At 41.0% G+C, this 23650-nt stretch overlaps 1 protein-coding gene across 3 annotated transcripts; it reads right to left on the bottom strand.

Annotated features, from left to right (window-relative positions):
• Positions 1 to 2069: 2069 nt before the first annotated feature.
• LOC104026544 (cell surface glycoprotein CD200 receptor 1-A) lies at positions 2070 to 22321 on the bottom strand. 3 transcript variants are annotated; one of them, XM_075709569.1, is made up of 6 exons: positions 22071 to 22321; positions 7380 to 7688; positions 6351 to 6606; positions 5443 to 5532; positions 4446 to 4497; positions 2070 to 3155 (listed from the first exon to the last, which is right to left on the bottom strand). In XM_075709569.1, exons 1-6 carry the CDS (start codon positions 22156 to 22158, stop codon positions 3033 to 3035), a joined length of 918 nt encoding a protein of 305 aa, XP_075565684.1. In that variant the 5' UTR covers positions 22159 to 22321; the 3' UTR covers positions 2070 to 3032. The 3 variants fall into 3 exon arrangements, with proteins under 3 accessions (XP_075565684.1, XP_075565681.1, XP_075565688.1); XM_075709566.1 differs by having other exon boundaries at positions 5443 to 5542; positions 6355 to 6606; XM_075709573.1 differs by lacking the exon at positions 5443 to 5532 and having other exon boundaries at positions 3067 to 3155; positions 6355 to 6606.
• Between the last annotated feature and the right edge of the window lie 1329 nt (positions 22322 to 23650).

The following is a 23650-nucleotide window of genomic DNA, read 5'->3' as shown; positions in this document are numbered from 1 at the left end:
CCCTTCTGCTAAAATTTGCAATTTAACGAAATCTTACATGTTGCTGTAATGGGTGATGAAGGGCTTGACTTTATTCCCATGAAATAATTTCTGGCTAGAGCGCTGCAAGAATTGATGTATGTACAGAAGCTATGTTCAGTCTCAGGATTTGTAGTGCCTCCATTTTTTAGTACTGCCAGTGCCGTCTTAAAGAATAGGCCCATAGTCGGAAGGAGGCCTGCTGCACTTCAGCGTGCAACTGCTCTGTGGATGCACAACAGCACAGAATCTGCTGACTTGCTGTGCATGTGAGCTCGGTGCTCAGGACTCTCTATAGTCATAACATAACAGTGATTATTAACTACCTGATTAGTGCAGGAATGGCAATTGTAAACTGTCAAGAAACTGGAATGTGTGTGAAGATAAAATATGACAGTAAAGGTGGGAGATAAAAATTAACTAAAATTGGATGTTGCAGCAAGAGAGCATTGGTAAATGTGGTTAAAGCCAAAACATTTGTTTATGGGAGGAGCTGAAAAACTGCTTTCTTCCTGTAAGTCTGCAACATGCTGGGGAGTTTATAGGACAGGCTTGCCTGACCGCTAAGAGACAGCCAACACAGCACTTTTGCATGGAGGATGACTGCAACACAATAGCAGCACATTGCAAAGAGAAGTAGCAAGTGCATTGATGGAGAAAGAGGAGTGCAGGAAGGGACTTTCTGCTCTAGACCTTCTGTGCTGCTAGGAACAAAGAGCATATTTGTATATGTGTGTATACATAAGACACTTAGCATATTATTTATCACAGTCACAAACTAAGATCCTGTTTTCTGCCAACTTACTGCAGAGGATCTGGTTACATCCTTGGCTATGCTAAACAGTAGGCACAGAAGCAGTGGTCTTCCTGCCTACAGGAACGGGCAGGATTAGTTGCTTTGCTGGCTGCTTTGGCCTTCTAGCCACTTTGCTGCTTTGGGCTTCAGGTCAGAAGACATACATGCCATCATTAACAGCCGACATGACTTTTGACTCAAAGTGCCCATAGCAGGCCTGAATGTGGAACAGAGTAGAGGACGAAGGAAATGATCAACCAGTTAGCAACTTAGCAACATCCAGGTCTGGAACATACACGATTTAGTCCAGTGTAATAGGCCTGTAAAGGATCATAAAACCCTACAACTAGACAGCAGATTAGCTGGTATTATATTTCTGTAAATACAATATATTAAATATAAACTGGGAAGAATCTACCTTCAAGAGCTGCTGTATCATAGGGTGAACCCCACTTTATGGACACTGAACAACACAAATGACTTTCCAGTCCACAGAAAAAAGTCTAAGAAGTGAAGACCCTGTTTTTGGGTGGGAAGAAAGATCATTGGCCAGTATTACACCTATTTTAAGTGAGGAATTTCAAAGTGTAATGACTAGGTTGACTAGCTCTCTTCCTTCATAAGTCACTGGAAACTGAGGTTCCTTTAAAACTTTCTGTTTGTAGCTGATTGATATTCAGCTTTGATCCCTTCCATTCCAAAATGACATAGAGAAATGGAGAAAAGCAGTACTTGCATGCAGAGAGCACCTGGACAAAAGTGGCTGTTTCATAGCTGGTAGAGTGAGAATAAATAACCAATTGTATCCATTTACATCAGTAATACATTTAGAAACTGCAATCAATTGAAAAGTCTGTTTTCCAAGCACTGGGTCATAGCCCTTCAGAGGCTGTCTCAAAAGAAAGCTCTAGCAATGTGTGGCAAAGATATTTCTATGGTCTAAAGGAAAAATCTAGTTCTTCTGATCCTACCATCACACCAAGTACTCAGTCAGTCTTTTAAAATACTGAAATAAGAGGTAGTAAACAGAGGTTTACAAATGGATTTCTTTACTCTTAGTGTAAAGACAATTTATACTTTAGCTAGTAAGGTATCAATTCAAAAAGTTTGAGAACTGCTAGTATATAGAGGACAATTTATTTGACTTATTCCTAAAGGATATTTTGGGAAGGTGAGAAGAAGTCACCTCAATATGAGACACATTAAGATATATAAGCTAATTTACATACAAAAAAGTGAATGTGCAAGTATATCTAAAAGAATATCAATAAAATATCTAGACATAGGAATGAAAAAAATCTTCAGTTGTGGTAGTTAAAATAAATATGACTAGAATTAGCAAGTATTTTATCCTTTTTGTACATTATTGCACAGTTATAAAAGATATATTTGAACTTGTTTTGTTTTGTGAAATATTTGATGTTTCTTTCTGTTAAAAGTAGCTTACAGGATTTGAGTAACTTAATTCTTTTACAGTATCTTAATGCCAATACTCTTAAGAAAAAGAGGAATACCATATCTTCAGAGAATCTTATGGAAAAGTAATCATAACAATAATCTGAAATACAGAATGAGCACATTTAGTGGAAATACTGAATATGAACCTAACAAGTAAATTAATCATGCTAGTGAAGTCTCTTTCTCAGTGGATGACCTTCTAAATTCATCACTCGTTTCCATTTTCAGAACTGGGGGATTAAAGGTCTTCCTTACCAATATATGCCCCCATTTGAGCTATTCTGTGATGATCAGTACTCAGGCCACTATGTTCGTAATTTGTGAATTAGAAAAAAAGTGGCTGTTGATTGAAGAGTGTTTCATTTTAGTTCAGACATAACACTCCTCCCATCTCCCAAATGTGTGCAACATAGCGTCAAGTGCATCAAAGTAACGCGTAGAAGTGACTGACAAAACTAGGATCTCCAAGGCAAGAGCAGCAAAGGGACGACTAACCACAACAGCTTTTCCAGGAAAAACTATGGCATGGGGTCAGTCACTTTTTCCCAAGGAATAACAGGAAAAGTGTTTCCTTTCCCAAGGGAGAAGCCAAAACAGGGGAAAAAAAAGAACTATACAGACTGATCAGCAAGCACAGGTGTTTGAACAGACCTTAGTGAGCTATGTTGCCCCAAAAACTGAAGAAATCCTCTGAGAAGTTTCTTTCTATAACCAGTCTTTTATAAAGTGTCTCTCTCCCTTTCCAGTGTTGTTGAATCATTCATGTTGCTGGCAACAGTCCTTGTGGAAGATTCTGCCCCACTGTCAGATCAGACACTGAGTTGTAAATTACGTTTTCCTTCTGCACATAAGTAGTATAAGGTTCCACTTCCATTGTGTCATCCTAGCAAAACAAAACCAAAAACTGTAAATGCAAGGAGTAGTTTGGGTTGGCAGGGCTCTGCAAGCCTTTCATCTGGACTGAAGAATGTATCTGGGAAATAGTGCTCCCATATTTATTCCTCTTGGACTCAAGAAAAAAAAAAACCTCTATTGCTTTTTCTACCAAAGAATGTGTATTGCTGTTTCTGTCAAAGATTTGGAGGGTAAAGCTGAGGTATTGGTTCACCTGCCTGCTTTTCCTCCCCTTCTATCCCACTTATTTTGGCCTGAAAAAAATTGTATTAGGGTCAAATCCTCTAGAAAGAGCAAATAACATACTAGAGTCTTGACCATGATTGATTCCTCCATCAGTCTACAATTTCAGTCTACAGACAAGCTAATGAAAGCTGCATGATGCGAAAGCAAGAACACTGGTACTTAACCTATTATTTTACATCAATTAAAAATGTAGGACAGCAGAACAGGAGGAATAATAATAACTAGAATTGACTAAGTCTTTTCAGAAATCGAAACTGAAGCACCTTTTTAAGTTGATGACAGCATTTGAGCCTAGCGTCTACTGTAGATGCACAGATATTCACAATACAGACATAGCACATCTTGCCTGCATAGAAAGGCTGTTATTTATATTTGGTACCAGAGAACAGAGACACAGAGCTGATGAGCGAATTGCTCAGCTATACAGGAAGCTTGTAACAGCATTCAAGAATACCTTCCACCTTGAAGCTCAGCTCTCCTTCCATTGTTTTATAAAATGTTTTGTCTTGAGTATGGTTGGTTCTTTGACTGTGGATTGACCATACAAGATAAAAAGTGGCCTTCAAAACTTACACACTATCATTCTGGACATCAAGAGGGATATTCTTTTTTTCCCTTGTGTCTGTTAATTTTGTTGTTTCACCCTCTTGTTTTCTAACAGCTTTCTTAATATTCCCCAGCCTATGATATTGCAGTATCCTTTCTGAGTATTGTTTGTACAGCAGTTGTGGTCAGGGTATCTGATATGAGCAGGGAGATGTGGTGGGACTCATTCTTTGCTAAGGTAAAGGATGGCAGTTGCTGAGCCTTTGCTGTTGGAACATGCCTCTAATGTTTGCTCCAAGTCAAAATTATGGTGATGATAGGCTTTATTCTGTCATGAGATACAGCTAAGAGCAAACATGTAAGACATGATAGCACCTGCTGAAAGCAGAGAGTAAAAATCTAATGGCTTCCCTTTACTGACCATGTTTTCAGGGCTACCAGAAGATCCCTGATTTGGTGATCGTCAAATTTGCATCATTCTCCTTACCTGTGGGGAATCTGTAGGAGCAGTCGCAGGAGGTTTGTTTTTGTGGCACAGTCTGTGAAAAAGAAAACAAGTATTAAAGCAAATTTCTTCCTCAGTCCTAGGTTTGGCTGGATCACAGCCTGGTTTCTTTGATCACAAGCTTATGAAATATTTCTTTTTCTTGTCATCAAGAGTAAAGCCAAAAAGCCTTCTCATGTCTCTCTGTCATTGACTTTTGATCCTGAAATTATGTCACCCTGACTTCCTTTAGAGGTCTTTTCTTGTCTTTGTGGGAGCTTAAGCACAAAGTAGAAGCAGAAGATGAAAATCAAAGTCCTCTGGAAGGATGTACAATTTGAGGTTAGTGAAATTGTATTGAATCAATTCTTCACCTCTGAGGGAGAAGGTTTAGGAGAAAACCAGTTTTGGAATAGGGGAAAGAGGGACAATAGCTGGGGTTTTCAGTACAGGTTCTAATTCAGCCTTTCTCTGCACAAATGATCTCTGTAGTTTTTCCTTGGAACTGCTTTTTTCTCCACAGCCAATCTTAAAGGGGCTAGAGTCCAGATTCAGCCAGGGAGCTTTTTCATAAATACAGGTACAATCTGCTGTCCCCTCTGTTGATATGGCAGGATAGCACTGGTCAGTCCTCTGGCACTTGATAGAACTTATTATGCAGCAGAACCAAGCCCCTGATCTAAACAAGACAGACACTGACAGACTATCACCGTATCTGAAGAACAGCTTCCTGTTAGAATGAAGAGCTCCCCGTTAGTGTAGCAGGCAATGCAATGAGGATCCTCTGACAACTTCTGCCCATTTATATTTTACTCAAGTGCATTATTCAGTGAAGATGTGTGCAATGTACAGTGTCTGCAGTATAGAAATATTTATGTAGTTAATTCAGTTATTCATAGCAGCACAGACTGACAGAATCATATGTTTTCAAGACACAAACAGTACTGAAAGATTTCTTCTAGCACTAGACAGTCTTTCCTTAACACCCTATCATACGTACCTGTCACTGTGGGGCTTAAAATAGTAAACGACAGCCATGAAGGTGATAATGCTCAGGAAAAAAAGAATGATGAAGACATACAGGAAAAAGCTTTTGGTACCTAAACACAAAGAGTTAGTCTTAGTTATATCTTCTTACTGCTCAGTTTCTTTATTATTTCAGTATAAGATAAAAGCTGCTTTAGCAAGTACACACATTTTCAGCATGCTCATAAGATAAACATAATCCCCTTCAGCAGAAGGGAAAGTCAGTAATGAAACTTGTGTGAGAAACACAAGTGGAGTCTGTGTCAGAGACAAAAGCAGATCCCACAAACCCAGCAGTGGATGTCCATGATATTTTTTCACTAAGCCATACCTGAGCTCCTCTAAAAGGAGTCAGCATATCTCAGTACTGCAGCTCATGTGTAGTTCTCAAAAGCAACAAAAATCAAAAACCCAGAAACCAAAGGTCATACATTCACAACTCAGAATGAAGTGATTTATTTGTTTCTGCTGGCCACGCAAGAGTTGGTTCTCTTTCTCTCTCTTACCATGATCTGAGCAAGAGACTTTACATTTGCATCTAAAAGAATTTTGCTGATGTTCTGCTTCCAAGTAATTATTTTAACACTAAGATAACAACTGGTTTGTCTCTGGTTCCAATGACATTTCCACTACCAAAAGAATACTACCACACTTATGTATATCCTTCTTAGGGAAGAAACCATTAGGAAATAGTGTCTAGAACACAAACAAGCTGGTGATGTTTCTGGGCAAAGGCAGTTGGGGATGGTACTCTTGTATAGACTTCATATAGGACTTCACTGAAGGTTTCTATAGCTTTTATAGATTTTCCTTCCTAGAAGGAACAAGAGTGTGCATAGGAGGCTAACCAGGATTTTGAACACCGAATGCACAAAGGGAAACTTACGTGAGAGATGACAGGCTATGGACTTGCTCTGGTTCCCAGATGGGTGGGACATAATGCAGGTTGCATTACTCACATTGGTGCTGTATGCTGTGAACTTCCTGAGAACAGTCACTGTCCCGTTGTCATGGCCTTCTTCACTGCGGGTGGAGTTGCTCTCTAGGACCCACGAGATCTGAGCAGCCGGCTTCCCTGCCGCTGCCTTGCACACGGGGTTCCCGTGGTCATCACAGTACAGGGTCAGCCTCGGGGGGACTGCAAAGCATCAGGAAGGGGAGATGCATGGAGTTAGTTTGCCATAGTTGGGAAAGGATGTTCTTGTTCTCGACTCAAAATGAACGCAGTGAAAAGAGGAGAATAAGGTTGGCTGTGCCATCCCATTACAGCGACATGGGCCAAAGTCATGACAGACAAAGATCCTGCCTCTTTTTGTCCTTTTGGACAACTCTCCCCCATTCAGGTTAGTTACCACAGCCACGTACCATTAGAGGAGGCATCCCTTGACATTGCAGTAGGGAATTGTCCCAAATAGAGGGCTAAATTAGACTTTTGCCCTATGCAGCCATTGTACACGTGGTTTAAAGTGTATCTGAATGCCAGCATAAGAGGAAATGGGTCCGTTCCTACTGCCTGGATAAGAATATCCCATATTTGATAGAATATCTCAGCACTTAGAAGAGTTACTGTCACGTGCTTTAGTTCTCTTAAATTAGTGAATTAACAATTGATTCTACAGGATAACCAGATGCATATGCAGAATCCTCTTTTAGTGTATTGGAAATTGCTTAACACCTGTCATTTCTAACTAGACAGTGGAAAAGGGGGCAGCAGAAGGGAGAAGAGTTTTGGGAAATAAGGAGAAAGGAGACATGGAGCTACTATCAATGAAATGCCTGACAGTTCATCCCAGCAAGAAAGCCCCTCTTCTTACTGCTCGCTTCCCCTGGTGCATGGGGAGAGGAGCTTTGTATGTCCAGGCCCAGACACGGTCCTTTGGAGAGCTGAAAAATGAGGAAGGAGTCCCTTACCTAGCACGGTCAAGTGGTACGTCTCGTGGAAATTCCCTTCTGGTGCTACTACTTCACAGGTGTAATTTCCCTCATGGGCTATTCCTACTTGCCGTATCTCAAGGGTAGGATCCCGATCTGGTATGTCTTTCCAGTTCATGCTGCTGCTGCAGTTTGTTCTGTCTGTCTTGTTCTGGTCAGCCCTGTACCCCAAGGTGCAGGGGCCTCCATCCTTGGGGCTTATTTTCCATGTTACCATAGCTATATTTGATCTGGTAGGGCAGGTGAGCACGGAGCTGCTACCTACTGTTGCTGACACGCTGTTGTTCCCTGAAGGAGAGGAAGAAGGAGAAGGACATGTGAGATGGTGCCCAGGGATGTCACTCAGAGCCTTGGAGTTCTGGTCTGCGCTTCACAGAGGAATGTCTGCACTGTTACATGCCAGCACGAGGCCCTGTCTGTGCTCATCTGTAAATTGTCTGTCATCTTGTATTACAGCTGTGGATAATGGAGACAGTGGCCTATTACAGCCGGGTTACGCTCTCAATACTGTCAACTAATTTCCCACTGGCACTCATCTTAGTGGATAAGACAGATACTGGAGGAAGACCCTACTCCTGCCCATTGTCTTAAGCAGGTCAGCATCTGAATAGTGTGTTTCTATTGGCAAATCATCCAGTGGGTTGCCACTTACAGGGTGAAATGATAGAAATTTGACTATTGCATTCGGCCACATGATAATGACTTTTCTCTGGGACCGTTGCTGCCAATGAAGTAATCAACTGTCCTGGTTTCAGCTGGGATAGTTAATTTTCTTCCTAGTAGCTGGCATAGTGCTGTGTTTTGGATTTAGTTTGAGAATAACATTGATAACACACTGATGTTTTAGTTGTTGCTAAGTAGTGCTTACTATGGTCAAGGACTTTGCGGCTTCCCATGCTCTGCCAGGTACACAAGAAACTGGGAGGGGGCACAGCCAAGACAGTTGTTCCAAACTGACCAAAGGGGTATTCTATACCATATGACGTCATGTTCAGTATATAAACTGGGGGGAGTTGGCTGGGGGGCTGGGATTGCTGCTCAGGAACTGGCTGGGTATCAGTCAGCAGGTGGTGAGCAATGGTTTTGTGCATCACTTATTTTGTAGAGACAAGGATGTTGTGCAGGACAGTGTCAAATGCTTTGCACATGTCCAGGCAGATGATGTCAGTTGCTCTTCCCTTATCCACCAATGTTGTAACCCTGTGTAGAAGGTCACCAAATTTGTCAGGCATGATTTGCCCTTAGTGAAGCCATGCTGGCTGTCACCAATCACCTCCTTATTTTTCATGTGCCTTAGGATAGTTTCCTTAATAAAGTATTCCATGATGGGTTTTGTTCGCAGTAAAGGTACATGTGCGCAAGCACTCAGAGATGAAAGAAAGGTTGCCTGTAACTGTTCTTCAAGATGGGTTGCTTATATGTGCATTAGTGTTGCGTATACATACATATGCAGCCCACCCTCCTTTGTGAGGCATTTTTGAGACTGAGAGAAAACAAGAGTCTGAGGCACAGGTTGTAAAACAGTGTGAAGAGCAAGTGAGGGAATGGGACTTTTGCATCCTTTGGGTCCTGCTGAAATTAGAAGCAGCCCCAAAAATCCACAATGTATGTATGTGTATAAATAACCACCTGAAGAAGACCTGTTAAAATCTCCTACGTGCAACAGTTAATGAGGAATAATACCCATAGCTGTAGTCCAAGCCACCCTCCATTTACCACCTCACTCATTTCCTCTTTTAATAGGTGACCATTAAACCTTGGGACTGTAAACAACTGATCTCTGAGTGCTCTGTGTCTCTGGTGGAACCCCAAGTTGTTCTTTCCTTGGGCTGAGTAATGGTTTTAGTGGCATTCTGAGCGTTGTGTGTGAGGAGAAAATCAGTGTACGACTTTCAAACCATGCATTAATCTGGAAGGACAACAAAAGTTAACCAACCGGATTTGTACTAACAAAGGAGTTTTTCACAAATTATTCCAAATACGTTAAACCCCTCCCCAAACCTTTCAAGCAGATATACTAAAGAGGTAATCGGAAGTTCATAGAATCATAGAATCATTTAGGTTGGAAAAGACCTTTAAGATCATCCAGTCCAACTATTAACCTACACTACCAAGTCAACACTAAACCAATCAAGGGTAGAATAGACTAAAACATGTCCCAAAGTGCCACATCTACCCGTTTTTTGAACACCTCCAGGGATGGTGACTTCACCACCTCTCTGGGCAGACTGTTCCAATGCTTGACTACCCTTTCCGTAAAGAAATTTTTCCTAATTTCCAACCTAAGCCTCCCCTGATGCAGCTTTGCATATTCCTTGGCAGTCACCGAGGTGAAGGGCTCCGGAGCGGACGCTCGTGCCGGGGCACCGTTGCTGAGGCAGCAAAAAGCGCAGGGCGAGAGCGGGCAGCCCAGCCCCCCGCCTCGAGCGGAATATGCAAAGAATTAGAAGACCTAAGTTTTGCCTGATTACTCAAACCTTTGTCAAAGTCTTCCTCAGAGGTACCAGCCCTGACTTTGTTGTGTTTCTCTTTCCCTTATCCAGAGCTGGAATTCTATTACATCTGCTGGTTGGCACAATGTGAAGCCCAGTTCCTGAACATTCGTGACACTGTGGAAAATGGTCTTAATGAGGATCAACTTCAAATTATCAGTCAAATCATTACTAGTAACCTCTTTGAGAAAACTACAGTTGGTTTTACCTTAATAATATTGTCTGAAATCTCATTATCTTCTGCAACCTAGGTGAATGAATCATTCCAGCTCAACCACTTTTTCTTCTGTTTAACTGTGTTCTTGTGAAATGATTTCTAACTTGCAAAATGAACACAGTTCACTGCATTTTAGCTGTTTAAAGATTCCTTTAAAGGTTTTTGCCTTTTCATTTTGAGGTTTAAGGATTGTTTGGGTGAACACATTTCCAAACCTAGACCTAGCTCCTGCAGGTTGATAGGAGGTGTAGCTGCAATGTTGCCCTACACTACCATACACTATACAGTGCTATAATGTATTAGCTACTCCAGCTGTATAACATGGAAATCAGAGTGTAATTCTGAGAATTTTTTTTTTTTTTTTCTGGTAGAAGGGGAAAATTAGGTGCAGATAGTATTTCACTAAAGCCATTGACTTCCCATTTTTATTAAATAAAGGAAATAATACTTAGTGTCATGGTTTAGCCCCAGCCAGCAACTAAGCACCACGCAGCTGCTTCCTCACTCCCCCTACCCCGATGGGATGGGGGAGAGAATCGGAGGAGTAAGAGTGAGAAACAATCCTGGGTTGAGATAAGAACAGTTTAATAATTGGAATAAAATAAAGTAAAATAATAATAATAACAATATAATAATAATAGTAATAATAATATACAAAGCAAGTGATGCACAATGCAATTGCTCACCACCCGCTGACCGACACCCAGACAGTTCCCGAGCAGCAATCGCTGCTCCCCGGCCAACCCCCCACAGTTTATATGCTGAGCATGACGTCATATGGTATGGAATAGCCCTTTGGTCAGTTTGGATCAACTATTCTGGCTGTGCCCCCTCCCAGTTTCTTTTGCACCTGGCAGAGCATGGGAAGCTGCAAAGTCCTTGACTAGCATAAGCAGTACTCAGCAACAACTAAAAGCATCAGTGTGTTATCAACATTCTTCTCCTACTAAATCCAAACCACAGCACTATGCCTGCTACTAGGAAGAAAATTAACTCTATCCCAGCCAAAACCAGGACACTTAGCTTCCTGCTGCTCAATACTGCCAGGATTCATCGATGAGTGTTTCCAAGCACGGCTGAAGAAGGAAAGTGCTATCTATTCACACCATTTTCTCATACACAAATTACCTAACAGCCCCTCAAATGCTTGTTTCATTAATTCAATTGGCAACAGTGTTCTGTGATACATTATTACACTGGAAGTGTTTTTAAATGACAAGTTTTTTCTGCTTAATGGCATCTCAAGAAAATGTGTGTTGTTTAAATTCATGATTTTACCAGGAGAGGAACTGAAACAAGCCTTTTGTCTCATGATGGTTTCTGGATGTGAGTTCTGTGAAAGTCTCTGAAAATTGGAGAACAAAGTGTTTCCTCTCCCAGTTTAACACTGCCAAGAGCCTCGGATGCCAAGAGTCATGTCATCAGTATGGCTGACCTCATCTGAAAATGACTAAGCAAACCTAAGCATTCAAACGGCCTGTGTGTTGGGGCTGGGGTTTCTTTGCATAATGTTTGCAAATGTTGTGCAGGAATGGCAATGTTGCACATATTTAACTGTGTACACTTTCATTTACATATTAAAGCAGTATCATTTTACTTGTCTTTCAGCTCTGCATCTCCAAAGCAGCCTATTGCAACGTACAAGTTCCCCAACAGAATGGCTTGTCTGCTTCAAGACTGCAAAGAAAGAGGGAGTGAAAATGGTGTTTTCTGCTATGCCTTTCTGTCATATTCTCCCCTGAATGAATCAGGTACCATTCACTTCAAATGATAAGCCACATTAGTCAGCTTAAAATCTGCTGAATCATGTTTAAATACAATTTTAGGTTTACAATAAATTTGTAGAACAATTCTGAATTCCCCTATATCTTGTTGCTAATTTAGAAGGCTTTTAGAAAGGCAGAAATTTTTCCCCAGATGGTAGATTAATTAGTAAAACATCTTCTTGTTTATCCTACCCTCACATACACCTTCCTACTATTGTAAAGAGGCCTTATAAACATAATAAAATTAAACTGTTTTCACTTTACTGCTGTCTTTCATTGCTAGAGTGCAGGTAAGTGGCGTTAGTGTAAATATGAATTGTGTACTTCTACCTTGCTTTGCTTCTTTTCTCATGTATGCTGCTAGAAACATGATCTTTAGACTTCTTTTACAGAAGAAGAATGCATATGCAAAAAATCCTGAAAGGTTTGGTTGATTTGTATTTCTGAAATGACTTGGAAGACCTCCTCTTAAGGTGGAACAGGGATTATGTTTTTATCTCTGTAGAACAGACATACAGTATTAGGAGGATGCTTTATCCTGTCTTATGACCCTGTTAGTCTGTTAGCATTCTCCCAAGAACTGTCTAAAACTCTCACTGGCTGTCTTTGTGTTGAAGGCAGAGAAAGAAAAAAAATGGTAAGGGAGCAAGGTGTAACTGCAGACCCTGCACCTATTTTGATCCTCTTCTGGTTCATTGTGGCATGGAAGCATGTTGTGATGGCAGAGTGCTGTGGATACCTACTAGACTGAGTCCCAAAACCAGTGTAGCCAGGCTGATAGTTCTGCTGGGCGTTTGCTCATTAGCCCTGCTTGTCAGCCATGTGGATAGTTATGGTGCTTCCATTTCTATAGATGCTCACTCACATTATCACATGGTGCAGAAATCTTCCAGCATGCTTGCTATTCTTCCAAGAATGCATATGCAAAAAATGAGCTCTGCTTCATTTTACCACAGAGCATAGTACCAAGTTCAGATAATTTAAGGTTTTGAACTGTGTGAGCTAAAATCTTGTCACTCACAAGCAGAATAGGACTAGGCCTGAGTAATACTTGATGAGAAGCTTCCAAATCATAAAGAATAGTGGCAGCCATTTTCATAACAGTTTCTGATGAAAAGAGGATTTACCTTTCTTTGCCTTATTTCAATCTAAAATATAGTCTAATGAGATGTCAAGACTTGCTGGTTTTTTACCACAGAGCTAGCTTTATTTTAAAACAGTCCAAAATGTATATTCTCAGGGATTAGTCTGTAAATAGAATCATAGAATCATAGAATCGTTTAGGTTGGAAAAGACCTTTAAGATCATCCAGTCCAACCATTAACCTACACTACCAAGTCAACACTAAACCAATCAAGGGTAGAATAGACTAAAACATGTCCCAAAGTGCCACATCTACCTGTTTTTTGAACACTCCCAGGGATGGTGACTCTACCACCTCTCTGGGCAGCCTGTTCCAATGCTTGACTACCCTTTCCGTAAAGAAATTTTTCCTAATATCCCATCTAAGCCTCCCCTGACCCAGCTTGAGCCCATTTCTTCTTGTCCTATTGCTAACTACTTGGGAGAAGAGACCAACACCCACCTCAGTACAACCTCCTTTCAGGTAGCTGTAGAGAGCGATAAGGTCACCCCTCAGCCTCCTCTTCTCCAGGCTAAACAACCCCAGCTTCCTCAGCTGCTCCTCATAAGGCCTGTGCTCAAGACCCTTCACCAGCTTTGTTGCCCTTCTCTGAATACGCTCCAGCACCTCAATGTCTTTCTTGTACTGAGGGGCCCAAAACTGGACACAGTATTCCAGGTGTGGCCTCACCAGTGCCAAGTACAGGGGGATAATCGCCTCCCTGCTCCTGCTGGCCACACTATTCCTGATACAAGCCAGGATGCTGTTGGCCTTCTTGGCCACCTGGGCACACTGCTGGCTCATGTTCAGCCGGCTGTCAACCAACACCCCCAGGTCCTTTTTGGCCAGGCAGCTTTCCAGCCACTCTTCCCCAAGCCTGTAGCGTTGCATGGGGTTGTTGTGACCCAAGTGCAGGACCCGGCACTTGGCCTTGTTAAGCCTCATACAGTTGGCCTCGGCCCATCGGTCCAGCCTGTCCAGGTCCCTCTGCAGGGCCATCCTACCCTCGAGCAGATTGACACTCCCACCCAGTTTGGTGTCATCTGCAAACTTACTGAGGGTGCACTCAGTCCCCTCATCCAGATTGGTGATAAAGATATTAAACAAGGCTAGCCCCAATAGCTATTGGATCGACCAGCACAAAGGCAGTTCTGTAAATAGAAATTATCCTCATCCCTATCCTGTCCTTCCTGGTCATCCATAGCATTTCCATCAATTTGGAGATGTTGATAGGACCTCATGTTGGGCTGAAGTTGGATGTGCCCTACTTTCTCTTTCTAGTGAGCATATCAAAAGCCATCTAGTCCTTAAAAGTATGTTTTATTAGAACATAAACCAGTATGCTAGAAAGTGATAGCTCTTTAGGGAACTCAGAATTGCTAGCTATACTCGTGAAAAAAAAGGTCTGAAAAGAAATCTTTCCTGTTCTCTGTACCTTTACAGAACAGGTTCTTTCCCCCAGTCCTCTCTTCTAGTCCACTAGCTTTCAGTGACTTGTCAGGCTGCACAGATTCCACACGATCTCTTCTGAGCTCCTTTTTCCATCACTTCTATGGCTTCTTGTGGGTCTGCTCCAACCAAGCCCTTCGCCAGGGTCTCCCCATCTGCTTTCTTTGCCCTACTTATGTTGCCTGCCCCAGCCTGCGCTCTTGAGTATGTACTCAGCAGCTCTGAGGGAAGACACAATCTTCCCTTCTCTCTGAGAATTTCACTAAACCTAAAGGGTGTGTGTCTTCTCTGCAGGAGAACTAAACAAACAAAAATATTCCACTCTGTTAAAGAGGGAAGCTTCAGTGCTGCAAGTGTCTTAATTCAGACCTGTCACTCCACCACTCTTTTCTGCAATGGTGCTTTCATACGGTAAAACAGCTAAAAGCCAGTTGCTAAAGTTTCCTTTGTGATATCTGATTGGTTTATGACCAGCACATCAGGGCATATATGCCATACACATCAGCATTTATCTATTCAAATGAAGGCTCAGAAACAAGCCAGTACATTGCACTGCTACTTCTCTTGAGGTGAAATCCCAATGCTATAGCTGAGCTGAACTGACAGCTTGCTGTAGCTGAAAAAGGGGATAACCAGTGCAGCAAAGGCCTCACTCTCTGTGGGTCTACAGAGAACAAGAAATCTGAAGAGGTGTGAGCTATCAAGCTCATCTTAGTGCAGTGATAACCGTAAGGTGATAATTAAATGTCAATACTGTTAACTATTTCATTGCACACGAGAGGTGAAATGAAGGATCATATATCTCCACATTTATTGTAATAACTTCTCATTTTCAGTCTTATTCTTCACAAATGAGTGGACTCCAGAAACTGGCAATCATTTTTTTCTGTTAGCCAGAAGGGACAGAGCTCATGAGCCCAGGAGTACATGCTGTCTGTCACACTGATGTAGAAAATAGGTGAGTCAGGTTCCAGGAGTTCTGTACAGCTCCGGGCTGAACCATCCTGTTTTGCTTGTGGATGCAAATCCATCATCATCAGGTTTCACCTTGGAGACTCATCTGACAGGTGGATAGGGTAGGAGGCCTTTAGACTGAGGTCTTCCAATTTGACTCCAGCCTCTGAAGTTCTTCTAATGATAATACTAATAATACTACGTGATCCCTTATTGTTTCTCCTTGACTGTTGAAGAAGATTTTAAGCCATGACTGAGGAGGTTCTTAAGCTCTATTCCAGTGCACTGAGTGCACATTCCAATGCACTGACAGATTCATGTTTGAATATGGACATATCCTCTCTCAGGAAAAAACAAACTCAGTTGAGGAGTTCACATTTGTGTTTCAAAAATGTGCTGGTTGCTGTTGTTATGCTCGGATTACTGTAATTGCAAAAGACTGGGGGAAAGACTTTGCTCTGTTTTTTAAATGTGGTTTATGTAGTGTGTTTGACAGCTCTCATGGATAACTAGTTCTACCAGTTCCTTTGCAGTGTCACTTATTTAGTCATTTCTCCTGTTTCTCAGAGTCTTTCTCACCATAAAAAGACAAAGAAAGATTTTAAAAACAGGAAAATTTGATTGTGAAGCCCCTAAAATTTTGGGGGGAATCACTGCAAAATCAGACAGCTATGCAGCTTGAAAGTGCTTTTGATTGCTTTCAAATAGAAAAGATTTCCAGCCTCTGTTATTCTTTATAGCAGGTTTTAATCCACAGTAGAACTTTTTCTTGCCCCCGAAATGACTCAAATTCCGTGACAGCCTTTTCAGAAATACAGCTGTTAAAGAGTTTTTCGCACTGTAATGAGACTGCTTTACTTTCTCAGACATGATCTTATTGGGTCTTTATTTCTTACAGTAACAATCTACCACAGCGTTTTGGTGCATCTCCCTCCCCCCCCCCCCCCCCCGCCCCCCGCATATTGTGACGTATTAAACTTAGAGGTATAATGAACTGAAACAATGATCATACCACAAGCAAATGACTAACTGTATCTTGGAATTAATATATTGTATGAGTCATAGCAAGTCATAATCAAAAAGGCAGTACCAGACGCTTGGAAGAGGCCAGATACAACAGGCTGAGCTCTGCATCTGTTTTCCCCTTCTACTGCCACAGAGTGCCTGCGACACTTAGCAAGGCTTGTCTGGAATGAAGTGAAAGATAAACAAATAGAAGTGCTTTGTGCTAGGGTAGGGATTGCTAAAGTACTCACAGAGTGTTATATATGCTAGCTTTGTGACTGAAAATGTAGCCACAACAGCACAGGACAGAGTGTAGGCTGAAAACCAGCCCTGTACGTCGGGTGAGTAGTGAGTAGTTAGACTACTCTAATTTTTGTGATAGAAATACGTGAACTAGCTGGTCTGAGCTTGTACAACTGTTTCTTGAAGCTGCGATCACAGCTTTTTCAGCGTGGACATACCTTTAAAAGGACACAATAAGAGACTTATACCTTGTTAGTTTCCTACCCACAGTCTTTTATCCATACTTGACAGGACAAGGAATAACAGATTTAAACTAAAGAAGAATAGATTTAGACTGGGTATAAGGAAGAAATTTTTTACAATGAGGGTGGTGAGGCACTGGAACAGGTTGCCCAGAGAGGTAATGGAGGCCCCATCCCTGGAAACATTCAAGGTCAGGTTGGATGGGGCTCTGAGCAACCTGATGTAGTTAAAGCTGTCCCTGCTCACTGCAGGGGGGTTGGGCTGGATGGTCTCTAAAGGTCCCTTCTAACTCAAAGAATTCTATGATTCTATGATTCTATGATTCTATGATACTAGTCATTATTCCTTGAAAATACCTCCTATTCCCATTTCATTCTATTTAGGCTTTTTTCCTATCTTCAGAAATTCCTTTCTTCCTCATACTGAAATTCTTCTTTTGTTCTCCTTTTAACACATTTCTTTTCTGCCACCATTACTGTGTCACTTGCAGTATAAATCTCTTCCCTGCTGTCTCATACAAGCTGAAATAGCAACCTTAAAACACAGCCAGAAAAATATACTTTGTCAGTGTAAAGTCTGGTTTTCCAGTATGAATTGCCTGCAGCATGGCTGGATTTTTTTTATATTGCAAACTTTAGTATGACTTTGTACGTTGCAGAGAGGTAAGCACACTGACAGAACTTAATAATGAACACAAGGTTTCAGTCTTCCCATTCAAGGTGGAATATACCTTTTGCAATTGCCAGTTCCTAGTTTTTAATTTTTCTATGATCTTTTCATTCTCATAACCTTTCTCCAGTATCCTTTCAAGCAGTCATTCAGGACAGCTGATCTTGAAGGCAAAGGAAACATGTTAAAGCTCACCTAGGTAGAAAAGCAGTTTGATACAGTGTCCTCTTGAAAATCATAAATTAAGCTGAAGAATAGAGGGAGAACTGGAGGTAAGCATGATGGATGAAGAACTGGATTAAGGAGAGAAAGCAAAAGGCAGTGTTAAAAGAAGGCATCTGGTTGAAGGTAGCTTGCTAATAATGTTTCTCAGCAGATGATTTTTATGGTAATTCTGTTTAACAGTTTTACTAACAGCATTGCCGTTTGTATCAGGAGTGTGAGGAAGTTTGTTGAAAGCAGGAAAAATATAGCATTACTAATATGAAGAATGGAAAAGTCACACAAAAAGAACCAGCTGACCTTGATGATTAGAATGGTAGAAGTGTGCTGAAATTCAGCATCTCAAAATGTAGTAACAATAAAAATAAGTAGTACAACAATTTTAGGCTGGAAATTAGAATAGAGAATCTTGCCTCAATCAGGATTAAAACCAGCCTTCCAATAAGGTGGGTGCTGGTTTTGGTACTCAGCTTGTTTATGAAAAGTGTTTTATGCCTGCAAAAAAAGGCATTTGGTGCAATGATGTAGGGGTCCTTTCTGAGGTTTTGTTTCTACCCTCACATAAATGGGCTATGTCTCAATATAAACATGACTTTGTAGAAAGAAGGATGGGTACCCTTCTTTAATGAAGGAATTAGCTGGTGTTTAAGTGGTGTGTTAGAGTCATCCAGCTTGCAGAACAAACACCTTTGGCCAAACCCTCAACTGATAATAAATCATCACTGAACTTAAGCTGTCACATATTATATCAGTCTGTCTGCAAACTTTAAACTTGGTATAGCAACTTCTGTGTGCAAAGTAAGTAGATCTGCATCCTTGCAGAATGTGAGCTGGAATGGATGAGGGGAAAAGGGATTTACGCTGGATGCCAGAGTGCCTTGGGTAGTATTTCTTTCAGAGTAGCACTGTGACACCATGTGTAACAAAGTGCAAAGGCCCCCCACTTCGCAGTATAGAAACAGATACAGAATGTTTTATATTCTGTTCTGCATGCTGAATTTGGCCTTTTACTCTCTTCCTCATGAGAAGATGAATAAAACAAGTTGTACTGTTTATTTATGCTTAAGTGGCATTTTCCTACTATTCTAAACAAAAATAGATCGTTCACTGCATTTTCTTACTCAACACAAAGGCAGCATAAGATTTTGTACACTTTCTTCTTATGAATGATTGTACCTCTAAACACAAAATATATCAACTGTGAGTTTTAAGTAGCATGTACTTCTACAAGTGCATTCCCAGTTAAAGAAAATCTACTTTGTAGTCATGGAGCATGTGGTCAACTTGCAAGACTGAACTTTGTTGTTTCCATGGTTTTTAAACTAGACACATTCAGACATTGCGTTTGGACCACAGCAAAGTAAAACATTAATGTCACAAGGACATGCTTTGGAGATTGTACGAAAGCAATTTAGATGCCTTCTGAGAAATTTTTTGCTTAATTTAATAGTGCAGAATTCTGTTTTAAGCATTTGGGTAAGAAAAACAGGCTGTTTGGATGCAGGTGTTTTTAGGGTAAAAGAAGGCAGAATGATTCCAGCACATAGACCCAAAGGAGAAGCAAAGAAATAGTGAAATGGAGACAAATATAAATTTACCAGAATAGTTTTTTAGTCTATGATTTTTTGTATCTGGAGCAAGATTCCACGGTAAACTAGAATAGGAGGCAACAGATACAGGAGCACCAAAACACACTAGGACAGAGAAAGTAAGAAGGCAATAAAGCACTAGTACGCTAGTGAAAGAGAATTTACAAGTTATATTAAGGAAAGAAACTAAATGAAAGCAGTAGCATTCAAGAAAGTTATGTATGCAGGTAAACTTGAACTCTAGCCAGGTTGCTCTGTAAATCTACTTCACTTTTATTCAGCTCATACACTCTAATTCCAGCACTGATGCAATGCCACTGAGTTCAGTTTTTTACTATTGATAAAACTGAACTGACCATAGAGAATCACATCTCATTACTAAGAATGGATTTTTTTCAGCTTCCTCTGAAGCACTTAGTCATATCTATTGTCACAGGATACAACTGCAGGTGCAGGACTTGCACAGTCCAACATTGCAAGTGTTAATCCAATAAAAAGAGATTTGTTGCATGAACCTCTCATGGAAGATCTTGCCTTCCCTTATCCCCTTTCCTTTGGAGTATGTAGACAACCACCTGAGGTGTCCTGTCTGCTTAGTAAAACTAGAGAAATCTCCAAAGTGTTACCAAAAAGATTTTAATTTTGAGTCTTTTCCACTGCTGCTACCATGAGGATTGTCACAGAAGGATTGTTAGTACAGATCATGCACCAGCAGCTTGTAGCATATTATCCAACTCTACTTGGGGGCAGATCTAGATACGACTATGAAGTGACCTCAGTCTTGCTTCTGAGCTGCCCCTTTTGCTGTTGTAAAAACTAAGAAAACCACACAAAACAACATGCTAAGGAAATGTTAAGGAAAATGCTAATGCAGATAAAGCCTGGTTACACACAGCAGTTTTTGCATGACCTTATTTTATTCAGAGTAGCTTGCTCTAGTCTTCAGAAGCAGGGACATAGTCCTTAGGAGCTTCATAGAACACTAAAATTCTCTGGATAGAATACACGCATTAGATCAGCTTGACACATTTAGCCTTTGACCTCTGAAGAAAAAAACCTTGTCACTACATCTTGCTCAGAACAGCCACCCTAATATTGAAGGAAACAAGTTCAAGAGCAGTGTTAGCTAAAAATGTCCCATCAAATGTGGGCTGCTTTTTATTGGTCAGGGTGGAAGGTTCAAGCATGAAATTAGATTTTAACTGAACATCTTTTTCTGTGTTCTTTGAAGGGGAATATCATTGATTCACCAAGACACCAAGAAGTTAAAACCCAATTACCTTTTGGGTGAAAAAAAATAACTTTTTGGCATTGCATTTTTTTATATATTTCCAGCAAAGTCCATTTTTAAAAAGCATTTTTGCCAGTAGGAGGATTCCCCTTTGTCTCCCCCATTTTCTTCAACATTTTGTCCATGCACCTTTACTTTTTGAGCAGCTGTATTTAAAAATGTAGACTGTCTCTGATGCTACCATAATCTGTCTGTATGACCCTGAGCACGTTCTTCAGTACTTGTCTGAGATAGTTCTTTACCTACAGAATAGGGACAGGTTTTTACACCCAGTTTGCCTGTTGTGAGGTTACTGATGCAAAGTTTAATAATGTTTGTGAAATATTTCAAATTTTTCCAATGGATAGCACTGAGGTAACCATTTTGGATCCCTCATTTGATCAGCCAAACATATTATAGACGGGTGTTCCCTCACTGCCAACAATGATTGCATCCATTTTGCTTTAAAATATCACCAAGGAGCCATTTTTGTTTTCTGGCCAAGTGGAATGGAATAACTCATGTCCATGCAGTTTAGTTCTACCTGTCCATAACAGGAATGGACACATGCACGTTACGTATTATTCAGAGATGTCCCTAGTTTAATTTGGATCTCACAGACCTATGTGCCTTCTCCGTCTATACATAGACAGTTTAGGTTTCTGGAACTGCTGCTGAAATCCCTAGTTCCATTACCAAGTCCCCAGACTGCTGCATGGTGTCTGGAAAAGCACAAGCTCTAGAAATGCAAATGAACAGTATGTGGGAGACATTAACTGCTGTAGCTAAGCTATATTAAAACTAAGTCAACTACACTAAAAGATGGGGTAAGAAAGGCTTAGGAGTGCCACTGTCTTTGGCACAAAATCCTTTCTCACTCTTGATACTGACCATGCCCATTAGCCTCAGAACAAAATTCCAGAAACTGTTTCCTACTTACTGTCAGTGCATCGGTGATCTCCCACCACTCCTCAGAAAGATGCAAGAGATCCCTGCCCTATTTCAGAGTGTCTGCAGCCTCTCTTCAGCAGAAAACACATGGCCAAAGGTTTCAAGTTCACACTTTCCATATTTTTAATATGTCGCATGGATCAGTTTCTCAGATGATGTGAATTTAGAGGTCTGAGTAAAAAGGCTATCTGTGACAAATGGTACATTCCCAGCTAAGGGTCACTAAATAATTGCCTACATGGAAGTCACAGGCATAATGCCTGGCAGCCTTGTGACCACTAAGAAAAGAAGAGCAGGAATGGGTATTGGGGAAGCATGTTTTAGTTGGTGCTCCATAATTTTTAGCAACTAAAGTAAGTCACAGCATGATGGAAAGAAAATATCAGATATTTTATAGAAAACTTTTATGGAAAGAAATATCTGTGCACATTTCCCTTTCTTCCATCCCGATGGCTGATTGGTCCCAGTTAGACTCACCTACTGTTCTCGTGACCTTGGTGATGGTAAGCAGCACAAAAACACACACAGTCTTCCCAGCAATCTTCATGTCGGCTCCTGCTTTCATGGCTCAGGCAGCTCCGTCACTCCATCCATCCCACCACCAACCTAGCTGTGGTCATGGGGAGTATTTCTTGCCTGTCAGTACATCCTCAGCAGCCAATGTCAGTGTTTCCTCTCCCCTTTTCCCACTCCTCTCCTCTAGCTGTGCGTGCTCCTGATCGACTGACTCCTCAAAGCTGGAGAGGTTCCTCCTTCTGACTTTTCAGAGCACTAGGCTTCCTGTGCTGAGAGCCTAGACGAACACTGAGGAAATAGATTGAACAACTCTGCTTTCCGTTCATTGGTTCTCCTCAGGAGGCTGATGAGTGAAGATAAACCCTGCAGCAGAGCTCAGGGGGGGTAAAAGTGGAGGAGATTATTCAAGGCTGAGTTTAATATCAAAAAGGAAATCTTAGTCTTGGGAAGTCAGAGAGAAACTTATTCTTCATATTTGTCACTACTACTACGGCTGCTGCTGCAGCTGCTACTTCTTTGTCACTTCTTTGTCACTGCCTCCAAGACAATTCTTCCTCATGCCTCCCTCAAAAAAATAAGGAGTCTCAAGTCTTCTCTGTAAGTGACATTTTTAATGATTTCTCCCTTCAGTAGCTACTTAGCTACTGGCAGCATAGTTCTCATCTTGAACAAGATGATTTTCCAAGACCCTGGGGGGAGAAACTGAGTTTTCAGGGGAAATAAAAGCCTATTTTACATACTTTGCAAAGAAATAATACAGAAATGGAAGCTAGCCTACATCTTTCACTGAAAAACTGTTTGGTTTTTTCAGAATACTGTTGTGTGCTTTTTTTTTTAAACAATACTCTACCTGTTTCCTCACTTCCTCACTGATCTAGTAATTTCAGATTCAGGGTTTCTTTTCCTTTCTTAAGCCACAGCACTTCCCCAGCACAGTTCTGTGGGCCAGCAGCAGAGAAAAGGCCTCAGCTGTTGAAAGCTACAAGTCGGAATAATTATCACCGCGGACAGAGACATAAGAGGTAAAGACAGAAAACACATCAAAGCTGGCAGGAAATTGAACCGCTCAGGAGCTAGGACTGCACACCATGTTTGAACACCAGCAAGCTGTACTGATGACTGTAGTCTGATGTTCTGGTAATGTTGTTTGATCAGACTGGTGTCTGCATTGATGTTTACTGGAACAGAGGAGTGTGAATTAAGGTCCTATGTAAATAAGTAAAAAAAGACTGATAATGGTCATAGAAAGAAAATCAGATGAGACAGAAATTCAGATGGATCATCTTGGTCCCAGAATCATCTTATTGACTACAGTTCTGTGTGGGAGAGCATTCTGTGTATTTTTCCCCACTTGATTTTTTAAATTCATTTTAACATTTTGACACTCCTCCGCACTGTTCTGAGGTTTTCGATATGCTATTCACAGTAACACTTTGGTTTATTTTCTGAGTTTTTACTATTGATCTAGGAATTAGTAATGCTTGTGAATAGATATCATAGATTTTTTAGACAAGGACATGGAGAGGAAGAAGAGGTGTTTA

Source organism: Pelecanus crispus, chromosome 1, assembly GCF_030463565.1.
Source record: "Pelecanus crispus isolate bPelCri1 chromosome 1, bPelCri1.pri, whole genome shotgun sequence".
In the NCBI taxonomy this organism is placed as follows: domain Eukaryota; kingdom Metazoa; phylum Chordata; class Aves; order Pelecaniformes; family Pelecanidae; genus Pelecanus; species Pelecanus crispus.
The sequence above is the reverse complement of the archived record's forward strand: the minus strand, read 5'-3'. Positions and strand labels throughout refer to the sequence as shown.